General features: G+C 37.1%; 1 protein-coding gene and 1 long non-coding RNA gene across 2 annotated transcripts; one reads left to right on the forward strand and one right to left on the reverse strand.

Moving 5' to 3' along the window:
• The first annotated feature begins 11,254 nt into the window (after nucleotides 1–11,254).
• Nucleotides 11,255–13,966, forward strand: LOC113333998. The gene is made up of 3 exons (XR_003352501.1): nucleotides 11,255–11,522; nucleotides 11,646–11,742; nucleotides 13,813–13,966. It is a non-coding gene; the product is annotated as an uncharacterized LOC113333998 (long non-coding RNA).
• Nucleotides 13,967–19,776: 5,810 nt separating this feature from the next.
• Nucleotides 19,777–20,807, reverse strand: LOC113353877 (LOB domain-containing protein 2-like). The gene is made up of 2 exons (XM_026597348.1): nucleotides 20,198–20,807; nucleotides 19,777–19,871 (listed from the first exon to the last, which is right to left on the reverse strand). The coding sequence occupies exons 1-2, from the start codon at nucleotides 20,805–20,807 to the stop codon at nucleotides 19,777–19,779; spliced, it is 705 nt and encodes a 234-aa protein (XP_026453133.1).
• Nucleotides 20,808–22,756: the final 1,949 nt, after the last annotated feature.

Raw genomic sequence — 22,756 nt, forward strand, 5'->3', positions numbered from 1 at the left:
GTTTGATTCGAACCGAACCTGATAGGTTGGACCAGTAAGTAAACCGGAAGCTGGACCGGAGGCTGAACAGATCGTACGGACTATATTTCATGAATTTGAGGGACTCGGTTAATTAGATCTGGAGCTGTATAGGAGGCTGGATGACGAAGAACCTTTTGCAACGCGTTCTGTAACATTCATATCTGTTACAATGGTTTATAACGTTTCGGATTCATAACGGTTCTGTAACTGTTTTGTAACAGTTCCGTAAGAACCCTAATCTTTCTTCCTTTCCTTTTCTTCACTGATTTTTGCATGGAATTTTGGGATGATTTGTTCCACACTTTTCTCAATGGTAAAACACGATCGTTTTACACGAATACCCTAAGTCGGCGCCAATGTTTGTACCCAAAATTTCTTTTAGACACAAAACACAATTGATTTGATGATGATGATGAAGAAGAAGTAAGACAACCATAAAAAATAAATAATGAAAACAAGAATTTTACGTGGTTCGGCAAGTAAGCCTACGTCCACGGATGAATCCCCTTGGAGAGAGAAGTTTCATTGATATAAAAATTACAATGGTTTTTCTCTTGGTTAGGAAACATATCTAAGCAGATGAAACGCGGTGAAAATGGTAGCCCCCTCTCCTCCAGTTGAGATTTTTTTTCTCCCCTTTCTAGTTGAGATTTAGCCTCTATTTATAGGTTTTTGAGGAATTGTATCCATCCCAGTTTTCATCTAGATACATTTTGACTATGTATCTGGACCAAATGCTTGTTAGGTTATCCTGGTCCCAACCAATTTTCCCTTTTTATTGGATCTGTAACTTACAAGTTATACCTGGTCTTTCAGTAACCGATCCCTCCTTTTTCTGAGGATCTGTAACTCCCAGGGCATACTTGGTCTTCTCTGTAACTGATCCCTCCTTTTTCTGGGGATCTGTAACTCCATGTTTGAATATGTACCTGGTGTTTTGTTTTAGAAGGATAATTTTTGACTGGGCTATAATCATCCTTTCATATTTTATTACCCAATGGCCCAATACTAGGTAGAATTATTGGGCTGAGGCACTTGAGCCCATATACAAACTATATGGTACAAACATCGCCCCCTCCTAACCTCCAACTTGTTGGGGGTTAAGAAATTTGTTTATCCTATTGCGTCGAACGTTGATGATGACACTCGCCCCAAGCGTGAGTAGAGATATTACAAAGACGGCCCCAACTGTAATTACCTGCAAAAAAATTTCTCACGTGCTAGGCGAGACTATTTGCCACGTGGTGGACTTGTGATGCTCGAGAGCTGGTCGAGACTTTGGTTTGATGTAGTGTGCTTGCGTTTGGGTAAAGTCTTTTTGCTCGTAACGTAACAAGGCTGAAGCGCTCGCTGCTCGGGCAGGCTGGCTGTTGCTTGTGTTGAGTACGAGTCTTTGGACCAATATCGGTCATTGGGCTCGTGGGTCGACGAGACTTTGGACCAACATCGGGCGTTGGGCTCGTGGTTGAGACGAGACTTTATGCTTGCCTAGGTGCAAGTTTTTATACTCGCGTGGAAGACGAGATTTTATGCTTGCGATAAGAGCAAGACTTATGTTCTCACGTGCAAGGTGAGGCTTTAGGTGCTTGCGATGTGATGCAAGGCTAAATATTGAAGGGTCTAATCAATCCTCATCTCGAACTCTCGATCATGTCGCTATCCACAAACCTCAATCTCGATCTTGTCGCTATTAACGAACCTCGAACTCGATCATGTTACTGCTCCAAGTGCACATCAAAGTTTCTCGAACACTGGAATTTTTGCTTTCAAGTTGTAGGAATTTGAAAGACAATTCTAACGAGCCAAAAACCACTCAATTCGGACTTAAAACGAAGAAGATATTGAGGAAACAAGTTCTGAACGAAGCGCGCGTGTTGTTGCTGACGTAGCACTGACTGTATCAAGACTGCTGATGTGGCAGTCGATGACTGGACAAATGTGATGGCGTGGTATCATCATGCTGATGTGGCAATATGTCGCATAACCCATTGAGAACAACAGGGTCGGGTGATGACGTGGCAACTGCGCTGACTAGTTATGTTGCTGAGTTAGCGAACAATGACTGTACCTGTCCGCTGACGTGGCGACAGAACTGTGCTGCCATGGAGAAGCTGACTGTAAAAAACTACTGATGTGGTGACGAGTCACGCTGACGAGGCGGTGACATGTGGCAGCAAGCTTGATGACGCGGCGTTGCTGATGTGTCTTTTGGTCAGACCCGAACGGTCTGGACCAGGTTGGGCGACGCTGAATCGGTTTGATTCGAACCGAACCTGATAGGTTGGACCAGTAAGTAAACCGGAAGCTGGACCGGAGGCTGAACAGATCGTACGGACTATATTTCATGAATTTGACGGACTCGGTTAATTAGATCTGGAGATGTATAGGAGGCTGGGTGAAGAAGAAACTTTTGCAACGCGTTCTGCAACATTCATATCTGTTACAATGGTTTATAACGTTTCGGCTTCGTTACGGTTTTGTAACTGTTTTGTAACAGTTCCGTAAGAACCCTAATCTTTCTTCCTTTCCTTTTCTTCACTGATTTTTGCATGAAATTTTGGGATGATTTGTTCCACACTTTTCTCAATGGTAAAACACGATCGTTTTACACGAATCCCCTAAGTCGGCGCCAATGTTTGTACCCAAAATTTCTTTTAGACACAAAACACAATTGATTTGATGATGATGATGAAGAAGAAGTAAGACAACCATAAAAAATAAATAATGAAAACAAGAATTTTACGTGGTTCGGCAAGTAAGCCTACGTCCACGGATGAATCCCCTTGGGGAGAGAAGTTTCATTGATATAAGTATTACAATGGTTTTTCTCTTGGTGAGGAAACATATCTAAGCAAATGAAACGTGGTGAAAATGGTAGCCCCCTCTCCTCCAGTTGAGATTTTTTTTCTCCCCTTTCTAGTTGAGATTTAGCCTCTATTTATAGGTTTTTGAGGAATTGTATCCATCCCAGTTTTCATCTAGATACATTTTGACTATGTATCTGGACCAAATGCTTGCTAGGTTCTCCTGGTCCCAACCAATTTTCCATTTTTATAGGATCTGTAACTTACAAGTTATACCTGGTCTTTCAGTAACCGATCCCTCCTTTTTCTGAGGATCTGTAACTCCCAGGGCATACTTGGTCTTCTCTGTAACTGATCCCTCCTTTTTCTGGGGATCTGTAACTCCATGTTTGAATATGTACCTGGTGTTTTGTTTTAGAAGGATAATTGTTGACTGGGATATAATCATCCTTTCATATTTTATCACCCAATGGCCCAATACTAGGTAGAATTATTGGGATGAGGCACTTGAGCACATATACAAACTATATGGTACAAACATCGCCCCCTCCTAACCTCCAACTTGTTGGGGGTTAAGAAATTTGTTTATCCTATTGCGTCGAACGTTGATGATGACACTCGCCCCAAGCGTGAGTAGATATTACAAAGACGGCCCCAACTGTAATTACCTGCAAAAAATTTGCTCACGTGCTAGGCGAGAATTTTTGCCACGTGGTGGACTTGTGATGCTCGAGAGCTGGTCGAGACTTTGGTTTGATGTAGTGTGCTTGCGGTTGGGGAAAGTAATTTTGCTCGCAACGTAACAAGGCTGAAGCGCTCGCTGCTCGGGCAGGCTGGTTGTTGCTTGTGTTGAGTACGAGTCTTTGGACCAATATTTTTCATTGGGCTCGTGGGTCGACGAGACTTTGGACCAACATCAGGCATTGGGCTCGTGGTTGAGACGGGACTTTATGCTTGCCTAGGTGCAAGTTTTTATACTCGCGTGGAAGACGAGATTTTATGCTTGCGATAAGAGCAAGACTTATGTTCTCACGTGCAAGGTGAGGCTTTAGGTGCTTGCGATGTGATGCAAGGCTAAATATTGAAGGGTCTAAACAATCCTCATCTCGAACTCTCGATCATGTCGCTATCCACAAACCTCGATCTCGATCTTGTCGCTATTAACGAACCTCGAACTCGATCATGTTACTGCTCCAAGTGCACATCAAAGTTTCTAGAACACTGGAATTTTTTCTTTCATGTTGTAGGAATTTGAAAGACAATTCTAACGAGCCAAAAATCACTCATTTCGGACTTAAAACGAAGAAGATATTGAGGCAACAAGTTCTGAACGAAGCGCGCGTTTTGTTGCTAACGTAGCAGTGACTATATCAAGACTGCTGATGTGGCAGTCGATGACTGGACAAATGTGATGACATAGCATCATCATTCTGATGTGGCAATATGTCACAGAACCCATTGAGCACAACAGGGTCGGGTGATGACGTGGCAACTGCGCTGACTGGATATGTTGCTGAGTTAGCGAACAATGACTGTACCTGTCCGCTGACGTGGCGACAGAACAGTGCTGCCATGGAGAAGCTGACTGTAACAAACTACTGATGTGGTGACGAGTCACGCTGACGAGGCGGTGACATGTGGCAGCAAGCTTGATAACGCGGCGTTGCTGATGTGTCTTTTGGTCAGACCCGAACGGTCTGGACCAGGTTGGGCGACGCTGAATCGGTTTGATTCGAACCGAACCTGATAGGTTGGACCAGTAAGTAAACCGGAAGCTGGACCGGAGGCTGAACAGATCGTACGTACTATATTTCATGAATTTGACGGACTCGGTTAATTAGATCTGGAGCTGTATAGGAGGCTGGATGAAGAAGAACCTTTTGCAACGCGTTCTGCAACATTCATATCTGTTACAATGGTTTATAACGTTTCGGCTTCGTAACGGTTCTGTAACTGTTTTGTAACAGTTCCGTAAGAACCCTAATCTTTCTTCCTTTCCTTTTCTTCACTGATTTTTGCATGCAATTTTGGGATGATTTGTTCCACACTTTTCTCAATGGTAAAACACGTTAAACCAGTGCTAGAAAGATCTTGTGCCAGATTGAAAGCGGACTAACAAAGCAACCAAAATGCATCTTTCTTCGACTCTCTCATAGTGCTCAGTAGAAACAACGTCTTCTTCGGCTTCAACTGTTGATGATAAACTCTCGAACCTCGTAGAACCTTGACAATTTAACTTTTCTCCTTAATTTCTTGCTTGAAACTTCCTTATAGATTTCTACTTCCCTATGGCCTTATTGAACAAAACGTAACGATGATTTTTCATTTTTCAATTTTTTTTTCATTTTTTTTTTGCCAAAATAACAAGACAAAAATTTAAATGGCCATGAGAGAAGGACTTTAGAACTTGGATCTTCGCAACTTGTGATGTCTTGGTATCATGAACTTCAACAACTTTATCATTTGCTCTTATAACTTTTTGTAACTAAGTCTTCAACTTTGATTTTTGAATTATTCTTTTCTATTGTTGCTTCTAAACCTTAAACGTCTTCAACTTTCTTCATAGATTTTGATGTCGCCCGCTTGTTGATGATGATAAGTTTCTACTGAGAGAGTCGTAATCCAGTAACTAAGACTACATTGTGAGGTTGCTTTGTCTTTCTGGCATTTCCTTCTGACCTACTTGCCTTTCCATCATGGATGGTTAGGTCCATCACGGTTACCCTCTAAAAGGAACAAGTTCTCTCCTGAATTTCAAAGATCTCAATGTCTTTTTCTCTAATGTCTCAATAGAATGTTATCCTAGCAATTCCAATTTCATCTTTTCGGTGAGAAACAATATGTAAACTTAGCTAACCGGATACTATGTGACGCTAGAAGTTTCTCCCTTACCCCCAAACTTAAATCTAACATTGTCCTCAATGTTCTAAAGATAAAATTAAAAACATGAACAAGGAGAAACTATTACCACTTGAGGGAAAAAAATAAGGAAGAATATTACCGTGTCGCATGAAAATGGGTTACCTCCCAAGAAGTGCTAAGTTTAAAGTCTTCAGCCAGACATTGGAAGAATTAGTCACCTCGTAGAATCGTATAGCAGTAGCCGAAATAATTGTGGGTCATCTGGATCAAAAAGTGTTACCCACAAGAAGAGGAAACTGCAACAGACCAAGAAGATACCGAACATACCCTTGCTTAAGACAACTACATCTAGTTGTGGTTCAGGTTCAGGCTCTATAAAAGGGTCTAAATAAAAGGTTTTCATCGGTTGGATTTCCTCAAACTAAGATCGGTTCAGGTATTAGAGTCTGGAAAAACTCAACTAAGAACTTAGAAGCACATAACAACAACCTGAATAATTGGGGATCCTCTAAGTCAATTAGATTTGACTCACAAAGTTGACCATAAAATGGTCTTCTTAAGAAAATGTGTCGACCCTAATATCCTAAAGTAATTAGGTTTAGTCTCAAAACTTAATAACCGACACATCTGAAAATCATATGTTCCCACAATTGGAAGAAAAGTTTTTGGTGGGAAAACAAAGTCAATCTTGGTATCATAGGGGTTAACCACATCAACCAGAGGATGGGTTTCTAACAACTGAGCTTCTTTTGGACATTACTAGGTTCGGGAAAACGTGTATGGAGATAATCTTGTAAGATGGTTGAGGCACAAATGTCAAGTCCTACACGAGGGAACTTTCTAAGAGTTAAATAACACGGAGAATGATAATCACCCCCAAACTTAGAGTTTTGGGTGTCTCTAGATAGACTAACTACAATTTCTAGATCATCGGAATCCTGAAAATGGTCAATTGCTTCTTTTAGGTTATACTCAGGTGATGCATCCTCACTCATATTTAAAAGCTCTACGAGTTCATCTTCTTCGTCTAAGACTATTGTTTCTAAATCGCTAGACTCTAAAACATTATTCTCAGAATAAACTCGTTCCTCTAAATCATTATCGGCTTTGTAAACAGGAAATACTACATCGTCTAAAACGAGGGTATCTCTAGTCAAATCCTCGTCCTTTTGAATAGGTGAATAATTATTAAAATTATTTGGATTTGAACTAGAAATAATATTATCATTGTAAAGCTCAATTGGAGTAACCATTTCCTGATCACTATTCCTACATAAGTATGATTCTCCATCAACACTATCCTCATCATAATAACATGAAAGAGATCGAACCTCATCTAAAATAGTGTCTCCAATTCTATCCTCGTCATCTTGATTAGGTGAATAGTAACTATCCTCATTTTCAAGGGTAAAACTGGGAACACTGTGTTGGAAATTCATATAATTTCGAGTAATTCTTTCGTTCGTCTCAGCTATCCGCTTGAGGTGGTCTTCTAAAGAAGGTTCACTCATTATTGTAGTTCTTTCGTCTATAATTATACTATTCATCTCAGCTAACTTACGCGTCGACTCAGCTAACTTCCTGAGGGACTCTTCAAAAGGAATAGGAACAGAGGGATCATAAAAAGGACTACTTTTCAATAGTTTGATTGTATCCTCTAGAGACGAAGAACTAGTACTATAATCTTCTTGCTCGTAAGACTGATGCACGTGTGGATAGTAATTGGGCTCACCAGGGTATGACCCATAACCTTCGAAAGGTTGGCGTTCCCAACCACTATTCACACTATGGTCATAAAAAGAGTGATGTCCATATTGTTCAGTTGGATATTCATATTCATTGTGATGGCTATTATAATACCAGTTTGACATCCTAACTGCAAGGGAATTCTACACAAGCACAAACAAGGCTGACTCGACCACAACAAGCCTATTTTATCTAGCAAACAAAAAGCATGATGGCTCCCTTAGATTGTTTCTAGACCAGCTTCTATCTTCGAAAGGAATTCGTTACAATTTGAGCAAACCCCTCTGGAATCAATCCGAGTTAAAGTAAGTTGAATGAGGCGAGGGAAGCTCAGTGGAGCTTTGATACCCAAGGCCTCACCGGAATTACAAGGCGGCGCAGTCACGCATTCAACTCACAGAAACCATCATGAACTTCGAAGTATGCTTAAAAGAGTAACCAATATTTTTCGAATGACTTTCCTATTAAGCTCGTTACCCTATCGGTCTCATTCTAGTCATATTTAAGCTTAGGTTCGCGTAGGTTACGTGTTCCTAAGCGGGCAAGAAGGAAACTGTGATGAAATCCGAGTCCTTTCTTGATTTGGCCAGGCCTTGCCCTTTACTAGAAAATTAAATCCGATTTCAGGTCCTCAACATATATGCATACAAAATCATCCAGTAAACCCGCTGACAGGGGATTCGCGGGTGTTTAGAATTCTTACCTCCCGTTCCAGACGTGGGATGAACCGTTGAGGTCGACTCGGGCCACCAACTCCAATGTCAGTGTACGAACCCGAGGGGCCGAGACAGTATCGTAACTGTCGTCCTTCCCTGTGCAGTTTATATTTAAACCAACCCTTCCTTAAGGTTTTAAAATAAAGTTCAATGTTCAATGTCCGAAAGAAAGAAAAAAAAATATCCAAAAATAAAAACCTTAATTACAGTTTCTAAAAAAATAAAATATACAAAATCTTCTTCTTCACTCCTTTTGGATTCCTTCTTTGTTTCCTTCTTTAGCTTCGCTTTTCTTTTCAGCACTTTCTCTCTTTTTCTTTCTTTAGCTCAACTCCAAATCTGAAAGCTAACAAGAAATACCAAAACGCATAAAAAAGAACAAAAATAATAAAAAAATAAAAAAACCTAAAAACAAATCTATACACAAGTCCGTGTCGGTGGCGCCAAATATTGATCGAATTTTATATAATGGTAAGAAAGGTTGTCGTTCACTCGGACTTTGTTGGATCGATTTTAAGTTTTAATAAAATAAAAATACTACAAATAAGAAAAAATATATTCAAATTTTGTCACAGGATGAAGAGAGACCGGGACTCGGATTCCACTGCTTTTCATGTTCATGGGGTTCATAAATAAATTTTAGACATTTATAGCTCAAAACAAAAGAAACAATAACTTTATTCTTTGCCAAAGTATATTTCGTAAAACATCAATTGTAAATTACAAGCATAGTGTATCTAAAGCATCTAAGACTAAGCATACACTATCTAACAAGATAACAATTGATTAATAGAAATCATAAATCATTTAAAATTTGTGCAAAAAATAAATAAGGAATTTATTAAATTACCCCAAGGATGAAATACAGCTTCCTCCGTCGTCCCAGTGATGGGTTCTAGCTCCACATGGTGAAAACACACTCAAATGAATTTTTCATTGCTCAAAAAGGTGTTTGCAAGGAGAAAAGGTATAAAGCAGTGTGTTTGTAACAGTTATAATTGTTACAGAACCCACCGTTACAAAGAAACACTAACAGACTGTTGTGAACTGGATTAAGTGTTACAGAAATTGTTACAAAGATAATCAAATTTGAAAGTAAAGGCAACGGTTTCTGCGACTGTCTATATGTGATGTTTTGTGTTCTTTCTCTTCTTCTTCGTTGCAGCAATGGTGATTCTCTGCAACTCGATTCTAAGCCTCTGTTTTCTCCCCTAACTCTCCATTCCCCTTCTCTGAGTCCCAAGAAACCTTTTTATACTCGACAACGACAAAATATCTCCTCATAACTGTGCCAAATCTTCTCTCTGTCAAGCCATAAACTCGGGAATATTTTCTTCCCTGATTTATCTTCCCATGCACCTGATTGTGGCTAACTCACTCTAAACACGCAAAAAATATTGTTGCACGCTCCAGGAAGTGTCCCAAGTCCTCCAAACTCGAGCAATGCTCATCTCAAACTCACGGGCAGTCATGCTATCCCGTGAATATCTCAACTGCACCCGGACTCCCCCTGTTTTCTTCCATTCGATTATTCGTCCAAATCTAGTCAATTCCAAGGACCTTACCAGCCCTGTTTCATCATCACAAGCCCAAACAAAGCCTTTCCCATGAAAATCTCCAAGTAAATCTTTGCCCAAACTTTCCCAGAAAACCCGAGAAAACTAGCCTCTCCTGTTTTGTTGAGAAACAATATCCAACCAAATTTGATCGCTCAAATTGCCCGTACTAAGTTTGTTATGCTCTTTTGAATCATCACAAAGAGTTTCAGCCATTGAGTCTCTCTAAAACACCTTCAAATCTCGAATCTAAATCTGCATGCGTGTCTGCAAAGTTTTCCCTCCGAAATCAATTTTGAAAGGTAGAAGATGGTTAGCCTTTATCCAACGTCCTGGGTGCCGAATAACAAATGGGTGTTGTGGACAAATGGGCTACACATAGCCGTGGGTGACACATAGCAAAAGTGGGGGTCCGTATAGCAAATGTCTCCGGAGGTGCTCCGAGCAACTTTTCGAGCCGAATTTTCCAACAATATTTATTTCCAAAAAATACCTACAAACACACAAAACACCATAATAAGGACGAAAACGAGTACTAACAATACGAAACATTGAGGACAAATTAGACACATAAATGCGTCTATCACAAGTGCCGCTGAACAACAAGAGAGAGTTGAATGCTTGTAGTCGTTTTGGATTGGAAGATTCTTAGACATCTTTCTTTCCAAATTAACCAACATTTAGTGGCTATGATTTTTATCTCAGAGTTATCATACACACCTTCTATCCAATTAGAGTATAGTTGTGCAAAAGATAAATCTAAATCACTACTATAATTTATACCTATCACGGGAGACAATAAAGCAACAAATTTAGCATAGGGACATTCAAAAAATAGATGCTTTAAGGACTCACATTCATACTCACAGAAAACGCATTTCATGTCTATTTTCCATGTGTTCGCCTAGTTTTTTCCTAACAGGCAGAGCATTATGGATGCACTTCCACAAGAATATTTTAATTCTTTGAGATACATTCAACTTCCAAAAATATTTTCAGAAAGCAGTGATATCAATATTGATTGTATTAATCAAAGGATGTTTAATTTTTTGGTACATCGACTTCACAGTAAATTTTTCGTCATTAGTAAGGATCCATCTTAATCTATCTTGTTTCAGAGTTCCATTTATGTTAGTGAAGATTTTAATTCCTAAAATCTTGTCTGTAATTTTCGGGGCAAAGTTATTTCTAACTTTCGTTACATTCCACTTTTTAGTATTTGATTCTATCAACTCAGATACAAATGTTAAGAGGTTTAGTTGATTTCCGCGATAAGATATGAGGTTTTGTTCTATACCTGGGATCCACTTATCTGTGCAAATGTTGATAGATTTACCGTCGCCCACGTCTCAGCAACTGAATTTGTAGATTAAAGAAACCCCTGCATAATGCATCCCCATATCCACGAAGCATTATAATGTTTTTTGGCATGGAAGATAGTTGAGTTTTTAAAGTATCTATCTTACAAAAAAAAATAAAAATGGTTTTGTAATCATCTAACAACTCTAAATGGTCGCTTCCAACTGATCCACGGCTCATATTCCTCCCAAAGTGCCTCAAAGTGGAAGTGATAAATCCCGGCTGAAAATGATCCCACCTCCTACGCCCACATCCGACGTATACGAGAAATTCGAAACGGCTTGAGGTGCATATCAATGAAAAACGCATCGATGAGAGTCTTTCAATGGGAATCAATGAAAAACGCATCGATGGGAATCAATATCTCCCTAATAATTGTCATTTATAGATCAAAAAGAAAACGCATCGAAGGAACTCAATTACAAACCCATACTCAGACCATCTCGATTATGAACCAGGTAGGATTTTCTCTCTTTCTCATTTGGGTATCTGAAATTAGGTTTGATTTGATTGCTACAATTTTTATTCTGTTAATATGGGTTTAATTTAAGGGATGGTTAATTTTTGTCTTTAAAATTCAGGAGAATCAGTTTTTGATGAAGTTGTTGGGGAAACCTGTGTAATCCACTATCGGGGCTTATGGAATCTGTTAATCCCTATTGCTCTTTCTAATAGGGAGTAAGTATTTCTACTGTTTTTTTTTTGTTTTGTTTTTTTTATTTATTATACCTAAAGTCACTAGATAGGCATGACAATCTCGGAATCATCCTTCTTCATGATATGATTGACTCAACTGCTCTTACGGCATTGTTTGCACCAAAAGTAGTTAATCCATTTGCTAAAAAGCTCAAATGGTTTTGATTTGCTGATAATGATAGTGTTAATGCATAGAGTGGAAAAATCATGGATACTAATGTTAATGATAGTGTCATACTGGATGTACAATTATAGTGGATTATGTTTCGATAAAAACTCACGGCTCTAAATTTCATTTTTCTTGCATAGTAAATTAGAATGATAGTTTTTGTGTGGATGTGAACTTTTTTTCTTTTTTTGTATCCCATCAAAGTTTTTGTATTGCTTTTCATCATGAATTGTAAAGAAACGGTAAAATTAGTTGTCATCATGAAAGTTACAGACCGCTATTGCCATCATGCCAATCACATGATTTGCTTTATATACCCTTTTCATTCTCATGCAGGTAGTTGTAATGGGTTTACAGATTCAATGTAGTCACTCCAAAAGTATTCCAAAGTAAAAACCACTATAAGACCTTCAATCAAGTTCCTCGAATGGATTAAGGGCAGGTATGGATAACTCGAGTCTGGATATCAAAAAAGGATAATTAAACTTAAAAGGGGCCAGTCAAGTAACCAGCTTGGATATGTTGCTGATGGATGCTCAAAAGAGTTTTCATAATCCGCCAAATGAGATTTTTGTTTTAGATTTGAGTTTAGGCCCTGTTGGGACATTGAGACGAGATTTCATTGATGCGAGTTTTGAGTTTAGGCCCTGTTGTGCATAAATGGTCTTGATGCTGTAGTACCACTAATCTAGAAACCATATATTGGTTTTGAATTGTAGGTTTTTAGGTGTGGAAGGATTCCTCTAGGAGTATCTTAATGTGATGTGGGTTGCGTGATAGTAGACTTAATTAGTATATTGCTTGACTAGAACCTGCTAATTGGGTTAAGAGTAGAATAACCCAAGTAATCAATATTTAGGAAGTGGGTCTAAAACGAGCAGTAATTTTCTTTATATAAGGCGTTAGGATGTGTGCAGTATGCCGGGCATAGATTTTAAGAGTCTAGCTTTCAAGTCTATTGACGATCATTTGATATACTTTTTTTTTTTGACCTTAGGTTTTGTTCGTCTATGTATATATTGCTATAAAGAAGAACTTATTTTTACCATCAATATTGATGTCTATTTAAAGTTACTTTTAACCAACTCTACCACCGATCCCCTTACGAAATGTCTTTGAAACTACCATAAGTGTGTCTGCGTAAAGTATTGGATACAGTGATAGATCAGGATGTTTGATGAGACATTTGTACAAATATTGCTTAGGTTTGGAATTGAAAAATTCAAGTTTCTGCAACACTGATATGTTTTTTATTAGTTGACTGAAGTATTCTGTTGAGAGGCACTGTGACATACTTGGGGAAAAATTGTTTCTAACTATTTCAACCTTCTTTGGCCGATCAACCTCCACTTTATATAATTAACTCTTTTTTTTGGTATTTTATTGAATACTAATTTGAGTTTCTTCTAAAGAATTTATTGTGTTGTATTTCGATCCTTCCAGAATTGTGCTGGATAAAAATCGGCTAGTGTTTCTTTTTTTCACAGTAGCCAGAAAAAGATTAACACATACTCAAGAATTATCAGGAGTTAGCTCAAGAATTGTGTTGTATAAAAATTGGCTTGGTCTTTTCTTTTCAGTTGGGTCGTGGATAAATCGCTTCCATCCGGTGTTTTCTTTTTTTGGGCATTCACGTATATCGCTTTTGTCTGGTGCTTTTGTTTTGTTATCCAGTGGAAAAATGTCGCCTGAAAACCTCATTATAGGTTACGATATTGTGCTTTATTTTTTTGAAAAACTCAGTCATATGGAAGTAGTTCATTTTGAGTCTGTACCATTGGATTTTCTCAAGTGCTTTTTTTATTGTGAGCTATGTGTGTTTCGTAATATGGTTTACTAACACGATATTGTAACTTTCTGAAACTTGGCTCTTTTGTTTTCAGGGTTCTTGCTGTTGCGCAACTGCCACAACATGATATAGGGAGTATATTTTGAAATTGATAGAGACAAGTCTTCTTTTGGTGCAGATCCAACTCTCCCTTTTAACATATTAATATATGCACATGGTAATGTGCCTCACCCTTTCTCTCTGACTGTTCAAAATATTTTGAGAACCATTACGTGATTTATGAGCATGCACTGATCCACACATTCCTTTTTCTCCCAAAAATATTTTCCAAAAGACATTCACATATATCCTTACAATGTCTTTGATTTTTGCGAGAGGGTATGCAGGACGTGCAATATAATTTCTATTGCATGTCAAGATTGTTTTTTTGTCGGTAAAATAGAACAAAAGCTTTGGTAGAATTTTAATTTTAAAAATAGAAGCAGCAAGTTGTAAGTAAGCAACACAAGCCAGACCTTCTAACAAAATATTGCAGCAAATACTTGAGTGATCAACTGTTTCTGTCTATAATGATACTTCATTAAGACTAATTGACGTGCTCTTCTTCCATTTGATCACCATGTTGGAGTAGATTAAATGTCAATGAAGAACCAAGTGCAAAATAATTTTCTTTTCCTCATTTGTAGCTTCAGGTGGTACTATGTGATTGCCTAATTGTATATATTAGATTTTATTGATTGCATATTCCTTCCTTTGTATACACAAATCTTGGTCAAGGTCTTACAGTGATATTCGTTAAGATTTTGCGACTTAGTTTCTGCAGTCTAGGTCATACTGATGCTACAGGTCATACTAATGGTAGATTGTTATTGCATTTGATCTAACATGTTTCCTTGATGGAGCTAAATATATGGATAAGGTTGCATTACGATGGCAATAATCGAGAAGTTTTGAAGACTTAATCCCTATTAATTTTGATCCAATTGAAACTGTGTTATGAATCTTAGATTAGAGAATCTATGATGATAGTATCAGCAGGAAAAGTATGTGCGCTCTACTGGTGTACAAGAAAATACAATCATAGATCGTTACTTCTAGCAAAAAATAAATGATTCCACGTTGTTACAGCACTGGTCATATCATTACTGCTATTTGACTTATTATAATGTTTTTTGTTTGTATTTGATAGCTTTGATTTACATTTTAGAGTGATGCATTGACAACGAATAAAATGTAATTCAACCTTGGAGGATCGATCGGTAGGAGTTAAATTCACTTTTTTTGTTTTTATCACTAAGATGGTCAGGTGGCTGTTTATCAAATTCAGATCTCTTCAGTATCTTGGTTCTCATATAAAACGAATCTTGGGATAATTGGATGGCATAACATGAAGTACAGTAATTAAATTGCAAATATTGATCGTAGTCTATAAACTAGCCACCATCTCCAAGCAGCGAAAAAGATTATATTTTCTCACCGCCTATGAGAGGTATTCTTTTTTGGGTTTCTTGGTTTCAAAAGACATTTCAGAATAACTTCATTTTGTTACTCGGGAGTGACAAACCTATATTTAGTCGCGAGTCAAATGGCGTCAGAAATTAATATTGTAGGCAACATCTAGGGCTCAAAACAGCCCGTATGCCTTAGATAGTGAACCGATGATACGTTTGTTGGTCATGATTATGTGGGCTACAAGGGTAGCTCTTATTGATGTTGTTCACATTGGCCAAAGTGGCAAATGAAAAACATCGCCTTTTCTCAGGAATCAAGCTATAATTCCTTGCTTTGCTTGCATCGATTCTCGAATGCATAATCATCATGCGGAACAAAAATAAAGAAGACGCATAAAGAGGTTATGCATTTTCAGGCTAAAAGCAGGGTCCACTTTATATATTGGAATTAAAATGTTGCAAATCTACAAAACCATAATAGTTATACGTTCCACATAAAAAATGTAGAATGTCAACACAAGCCAAGCGAAAAATTTGTCCATATGGGTGGAAAATGTGGAAGACATTTGAGTCTCAATAAGAGCCATCCTAAATGTCTTGCTCTTATTTGGGTGGTACAGGTATACATGAGGAAAATATCCTCAACAATAAATCGAAACCCGGGACATTACGGCACGGGTCATATACTAGTTTATTCTTAAGAACATAGCCTAGAAGGGTGTTCCACTGAGTTGTTATTCTCCATACTAGTTTCGCAATCATTGCCTTATTCATTTTGTTTACTTCTTTAAAACCTAGACCACCTATTTCAATTGGTTCACACATGAAACTCCAATTAATGGGATAGTAACCCCTAGAGTTTTTCTTTTTACCACACCAAAAATCCCTTTGGACTGCATCTATTTTGTCTGTGATTTTTAGAGTCAGAAAAAAACACCCCATTTGGTATATGGGCAGACTAGAAAGTGCATATTTAATCAGGACTTTTTTACTTGCTTGAACCAAAGTTGTACCATTCCAACTTTGAGCTTTGTTTTCCATATTAGTAACAATTTTATCAAAAGTCTTAATTTTTTTATCTATCAACAATAAAGGAGCTCCTAAATGAGAGTCAGTAATGCTAATTTTCTTTATCTTCATAAGTCTAATCATAATTCTTTGATGTTTAAAATGTATTCTTCTACTAAAGAAAATACCCGACTTAGAAAAGTTAATGAGCTGACCTGATGCATTACTAAATTGATTGATGATGTTTAAAAGATTCTTACAACGAACCAGACTCGCCTTAGAAAATAGCAGGCAATCTTCTGCAAATAAGAGATGAGAAATAGGGGTACTATGCCTAGATATTTGATACCAGTTATATGTTTGGTTTTTTCCTTTGCTGAAAGAAGCCTAGAGAACACATCCATATAGATTAGGAATAGGTAAGGAGATAATGGATCTCCTTTCCTTAACCCCCCGGTAGGAGTGAAGAAGTCACCTGGTGTACCATTTAAAAGAACTACGATGGAGGCAGTTGAGACGCATTGATTGATTAAACTGCACCACTCATTACTAAAACCAAAAGCAGATAAAGTTTTAAGTGAAAAGGTTCAATTGACCCTGTCAAAGGTCTTGGACATGTCTATTTTAATATCTAGTCCTCCATTTTTTGTTTTCAAAAACTAGGGTCTGTTTTCTTTTTCCCATTTTTGTTAATCTATGTATGTATATATCTGACAAAGATAGAAAACTAACTACTCATAAAAACTTCTGAAGTTCTAATATATTTATAATAAAAACTATATCTTGATTCCAAGTAAGAAATTCAATAAACAAAAATATAGAAAAACAAAGGATTATTTATATACAATTACAAGATATAAGTTGTATTTGTACATTGAAATGCAAAAAGTACCACAAATACCATATATTTTATGTTTTTAAACATAAAAATACCACATGGATCGCGTATGAGAAACTAGAAATTTCAAGAGACATATATTATGTAAGAAGTTTTCTATATTACACATAGAAGATGTTTATGGTTGGGAATACGAAGAACCTAAGATGATACTTGGTAATTCGTTCTTTCACTCCGGGTCAAGCTCTCTCTAGGGCGATTCTCCGTATACGCAACAAATATTTAGAGAAGTGTGAGTCTCACGGATATGACTTTCATATTCTTGCTTTCACTACATTAGGTGAACTAAGTGAAGACACAGTGGCTTTTGTAAAGAGGTTAAAGAACTGTCTCTCTCACAATGACGCAAATTGTGGCGCTGGCAGTTTTCTTTTCCATTGTTTAGGTATTATTATTCAAAAGGGTGTTGGTTCTCAGCTTGTAGCTAGGCTACCAACACTTTTCATGTAATATTACTCTTTTCCCTATTTTCAATAAAAGACCTCAGAGGTACGTTTTCATAAAAAAAAAAAAAAAACAATAATAATAATAATAATAATAGTGTTTTCTCATGTTAACAAAAGAAAATTATGCATAAATATATAAAACCTCACTAGTTTGAGGCCTATGACTTTTATTTGAGGCATGCGGATTTCTTCATCTACCCAATAGAGAAGGATAAAGGGTGTCTAAAATGTGTTAAAATACTAAATTACCCTTTACACAAACCTTAATAGTTCTAGTTATTTAAAACAAGTGCAAAAACCATAATCTTCTATTAACAAACTTTAATCAAATCCTTTTTTTTTCCAATTTCCATCAAAATCAAAAACTAAAACATAATCTCAAATAACAATCCAATTTTCCTTTTTTTTTTCCCGAACAATATTTTCGGCGACAAACAATTCAAGTGATTGAGTTAAATACCTTTAATCTGTTTCTTTGAAGAGAGATTCACCAATGATTTAAGTATAAAACTCTGAAATTTCCTCATCAATTTTTATAAAAATCAAGCACAATTTATTGTTATTTGCACTAGTGTATATCGGTTGTTGTTGATGTTTTTTGATACATGAAAATAATTACCCCTTAGCAGGGCTAGGGACCTCCCAGAGGGGAGCCAAACCCAACGTGAAACATGGGGGTTTGGGGACTAAATCCCAGATCCACTAAGAAGTGTCCACAAGGTGGAGAGGATAAGAAGGGAATTAATGGGAAAGGAGAAGGTTGTATTAGAGAAGGGATGACATTAGTAGTAATTAAGGAAGTTTAGGACATGTGGCATGATCTCATAAAAGGAAGGGTTTTTGGGAAAGTCTATATAAGGAGGTACATAATACAATGGAAAGCAAGCTCTCTCTCTTACCATTCCTAGAAAAGTGTTGTCATTAGGTGTGACTAGGACGGGTACCAAAATCATAATCACCCCTCAAAAATGTTCACGAAGAACATTGCCCGGAATCGCTGGATATGGTACACCTACTTAAACAAATTATGGATTTGATGGTCTTCGTGTTTGATGAACATCAACAACAAACGTCATACGTTAATGCATATATCAAACTATTCATTAACCATGTTTGAATTTTTGCACAAACCCTGAAATTTTATCTTTATATATTGTAGAGCGTGAAAATACGAGTTGAACGCAAAATGAGGTCATTCCGACATCAGATGAAGAAGTTATGAGCAAAACAATCGAAGAAATGTCCAAATTTACAATCAATTCACGTGGGCATTTATGTAAACCGATTCTAGAAAAAAAAAAGTTACAGAAAAACTCTTGAATTTTACAATCTGTCTATGTTTTAAGTGTTATACACCGATTCCTAGAATCAATTACGTGCATGAACATATACCGTTTTTGGGTTGAGAATTTTCAAAAAAAAAAAAAACAACTTTTTTACATGTTTTGACGATGATTTAAGATTTCTAAGTGAACAAAATTAAACATCAATTAGTCACCCGAATTAACACTAATTAATTAAGGATAAATCAGTCATTAAGTAAAATAATTGGATGAGTGGTTCTTTATTTTGCTTCAAAATGTCTTTTTTTATCTCGTAATGGTAAACCTCAAATAATACAGATAGGCCCCAAATCAAGGAGGGAAGTGCAGAGATATTTTCTTTTGCCCTTTCATTTTATGGGCTTTGGGCGATGGACCATTCCTCCCTACCTAAAAGATTGCCCCGACTTAACCAGTCATGTGTAAGATAAGCGAACGAAAAAGATCGATAAATGAAAGAAGATCCAATGTGAGATGCACAATCACAAAACAAACTTGCTTCTTTGTGATACTTTTGGCTTGTTTGTGATATTTTTGGCTTGCCAGTAAGAATCAGTTCTGAGAGCGGTAATAAACCGACCTTGGTACATGGATGGTCTAGATTTGGGACAAGATATGACACAATCTAAATGGTAGAGAGAGGAGTGACTCTGGCACTGGGATTGCTGGCGGATGAAGAAAGAAATGATCAAAAGTTTGGATTGATTGTCTCAGATTTGACCCATCTTTAGCATTTTCCGTAATTAAGTACATGGTATATCATGAATTGCCTGACCAAATTATGTAATACTTATATAAAAAGACTTCTCCTGTTAAACAAATGAGGTGGTAAAAGCTAGCTCATATAAAAAATTGACATGATTAATTGAAAGAGCCAATTTGATGAGATAACGTAGAAACATTTGAAATTCTAAAACTCCACTGCTGAGCGATTCAGAACTCCATTATTATTGGATCATCCTTCATGACTTCCTGTACTAGGCTTTGGCTATCATCCGACTTCTCATTCACCACTCCATTCTGTTGGTCTACAAATTTGTAAAAAGAATGAAAAATTACCGATTAATTTCTCATCTCCTTAATGATAGAATAATAATTACAGTATATCCGGATCCTGGATTTTTTGTCTTTCATGGGTAATCTATGGGTAATCTAGATTGTTTTTCCTTTGGGTTCTCGATCACTTTTTTGTTTTGTTATAAGGTGCTAACAGCACAAACTTAAATCCTTTCACATGCTTGCTAACTGATCATAGCAGCAGTAACTAATATATCAATGTCAATAATATGGCGTGCATGCAAAATTATTTTTTGAACACGAAAAAAGAAGTAGTAGAAGAACAAAGGTCACTTACCGGATTGAAAATATTGACGATGAAACTGTTCATGAGGCAGGACAGAGAATCCTTGATATCCAAATGCCCGTTCCGCTTCTTTATATCCATTAGTATTAATATTATTATATCTACCATTACTGGGGATATAATTGTTGTTAGCAACATTACTAACATTGCCATACGCTCCATATGCGTACCCATTGTTAGCACTGTTTTCCCAACTCATTAACGCCTTGCTATCACTCGAGATTGTATTGGTACCAATCTTGGGTAGTCCTGGTTGATTTGATATGCGCACGTGATTCGTGAGGGATATTAATTCCACGTTGATCTTCTTGAACGCACCGAAACCTCCTTCGATTGGATCTCGTTCCCTCGCTTCGGCTTCCCATATTAATGAATCAATAGCCCTCTTGCGCTCATCTAAAGTGTGAAGTCCTTTCAATAACTTGGAGATATTACTCACGCCGAAAAGTTTATGCACTGCTTGGAATTTTTCTTTTTTTTCTGGTGGAAAAAACGGCGACAATATACAATTCTGGGAGCACTTTTTTCTTTGATGCTTGCAGGCTGCACACGCTTGACGTGGATTATTATTAGCCTTAATCACGTCGTTTTTCTCATCCATTGTAGTAGACCCTGATTCGACTGATAACGAATGTCGACTGTCGTTCTCTATAGTACAAATTTGAGAAGGTATGAAAGAAAGAAAAAATATACACTAAAACGAACCTTAAATTCATGTATTGTGATCTCCAAGCTGCTGTGCTTTGGTATGCATGTATCAATGAAAAGAGAGTGATTGGATATATATTTCTTTTAGTTTTAAATTACAGGTAAGTCATCGCAAGAAGACTACGAAGAGCTAAGCAGAGAAACCTAATTGTCGATTGATAATTACTGGATTTGTTTGATAAAGGTTATATAACCGACTTATAACAAGAAAGAATATTTTGACCTAATTTTAATAATTATGGTACTTATTTAAGAAATTATGGTACTTATTTCCGCCGTTAGATTAGAAATCTATACATTATGGCCGTTCGATCTAAATAGAGTTTGTATTTTAATATTATGTAATAGGAAATAAGTTTAATAAATTCGTAAAATTGATTATGCATACATATGAAATTCAAGAAAAGTGGGGAGGTTAAGTTGGACCTGCTCCGCTGTTGGGCCAGCAGCCATGCGGATAATTACCCACTCCAGGAATCCATGAGGATAATTACGCCCTCCCACATCTCATATTTCATCCAAGCTCTAGAATTTGTGTCACACACACCTAATTTTCTAGGGGAAAAATATAGTTTAGTCCAAATCTCTCCCAAGATAGACTAGTCAGTCCAGCCCGAATCAAATAGGTAAATTAGTCCAATATTAATTTTTTTTAAAAGGTAAGAGTTTTATTAATAATACATACGTGCACGATTATCATAAAACATACGTGCAACAAATAAAAATCGGATTGTTACTGTCAAATTGAATAAGGAGGCGCCAAGTTTTATCAATTATTTACCTGAATAAAAATTGAAAAAAAAAACCAATTGAAAGAGAGAAAAATAAAAACTGAAATGGGTGAAGAAAAGAAATCAAATCCCTAACTAATAAAGAGCCGGAATCATTATCATCTAAAGATAAAGATGTTCATCATCAAAAGCCGTTGACGAAAAATACAATAGCTTTATGTAAAATAATCATGGTGAAGAAAAGGAAAATGCTAGTGACCGGGCCTTAAACTCCAAACTTCACCAGACAAATGCACGTCCATATGTCATTGCAGACATGCTCCCGAAAGAATGATTCCTTAGGCTTAGCTTCCATCCCATTTCAACTCACCTTTGTTCATCAAAGGGTGCAAAATTTAAAGGTGAATGCCGATGCATTCTTGCATGCATCATTGACTTTCAAGTACTGTCCAGGCATAATGCATGTCTTGGACGTCGAGTCATTCTTGCATCGCATTGCCGAGCGAGATGATATGAGTTACCTTAATGTCGCAATCACCTCTCAATTATGTGATATGAGAGACAAGGTGTTGGACTACCAATATTGTAACTCATTGTGACTACCTATGTACCCTCCTCCATACCTTGAAGGGATAAAACACTGACTGTTGTTCATCCACGTCGAGACAAGAAACTAAATACAACTCGTGTTGTAAGGACAAAGCTAAGGAATAGTGTAGTCCGTATAGGCCAAAGGGTCTCTGCAAATGATGCGTAAAAATGTGCATCATTGGTCTTTCATTTGTGTTGCAACATGGTGGTGCAATCTTAGTTTGTCGCAAAGATGTACCTAAGTATTATGAAGCTCTCTCGAGTGACCAACGCCCTATAATGATGCTTTCACATCGTATATGCTTTATTGGCTAAGCTATGAAGCTTATTGGTGCATCTACGCTATATGCATCTTCAACCAACTACCCCTGCCTATATATGTCTTTCTACAACCAAAAGTTGGGGAACACTTTGATATGCTTCTTCACTATTTGTGGTAGTTCTGATGGCCCCTTGCATAACGCGGCATGCTGGTGCGTTATTCAGTTATAGCATGTTTTCCAACTTGAATATTGCGCCA

Source organism: Papaver somniferum, chromosome 1, assembly GCF_003573695.1.
Source record: "Papaver somniferum cultivar HN1 chromosome 1, ASM357369v1, whole genome shotgun sequence".
NCBI classification, from domain to species: Eukaryota; Viridiplantae; Streptophyta; class Magnoliopsida; order Ranunculales; family Papaveraceae; genus Papaver; species Papaver somniferum.

Excerpts from the sequence above, each read along its gene's own strand:
- LOC113353877 (XM_026597348.1), bottom strand. The coding sequence starts at position 20,807 with ATGGATGAGAAAAACGACGTGATTAAGGCTAATAATAATCCACGTCAA. Across the intron at positions 19,872-20,197 it reads TCGTCAATATTTTCAATCCG|ACCAACAGAATGGAGTGGTG; the intron begins GTAAGTGACCTT and ends ACAAATTTGTAG.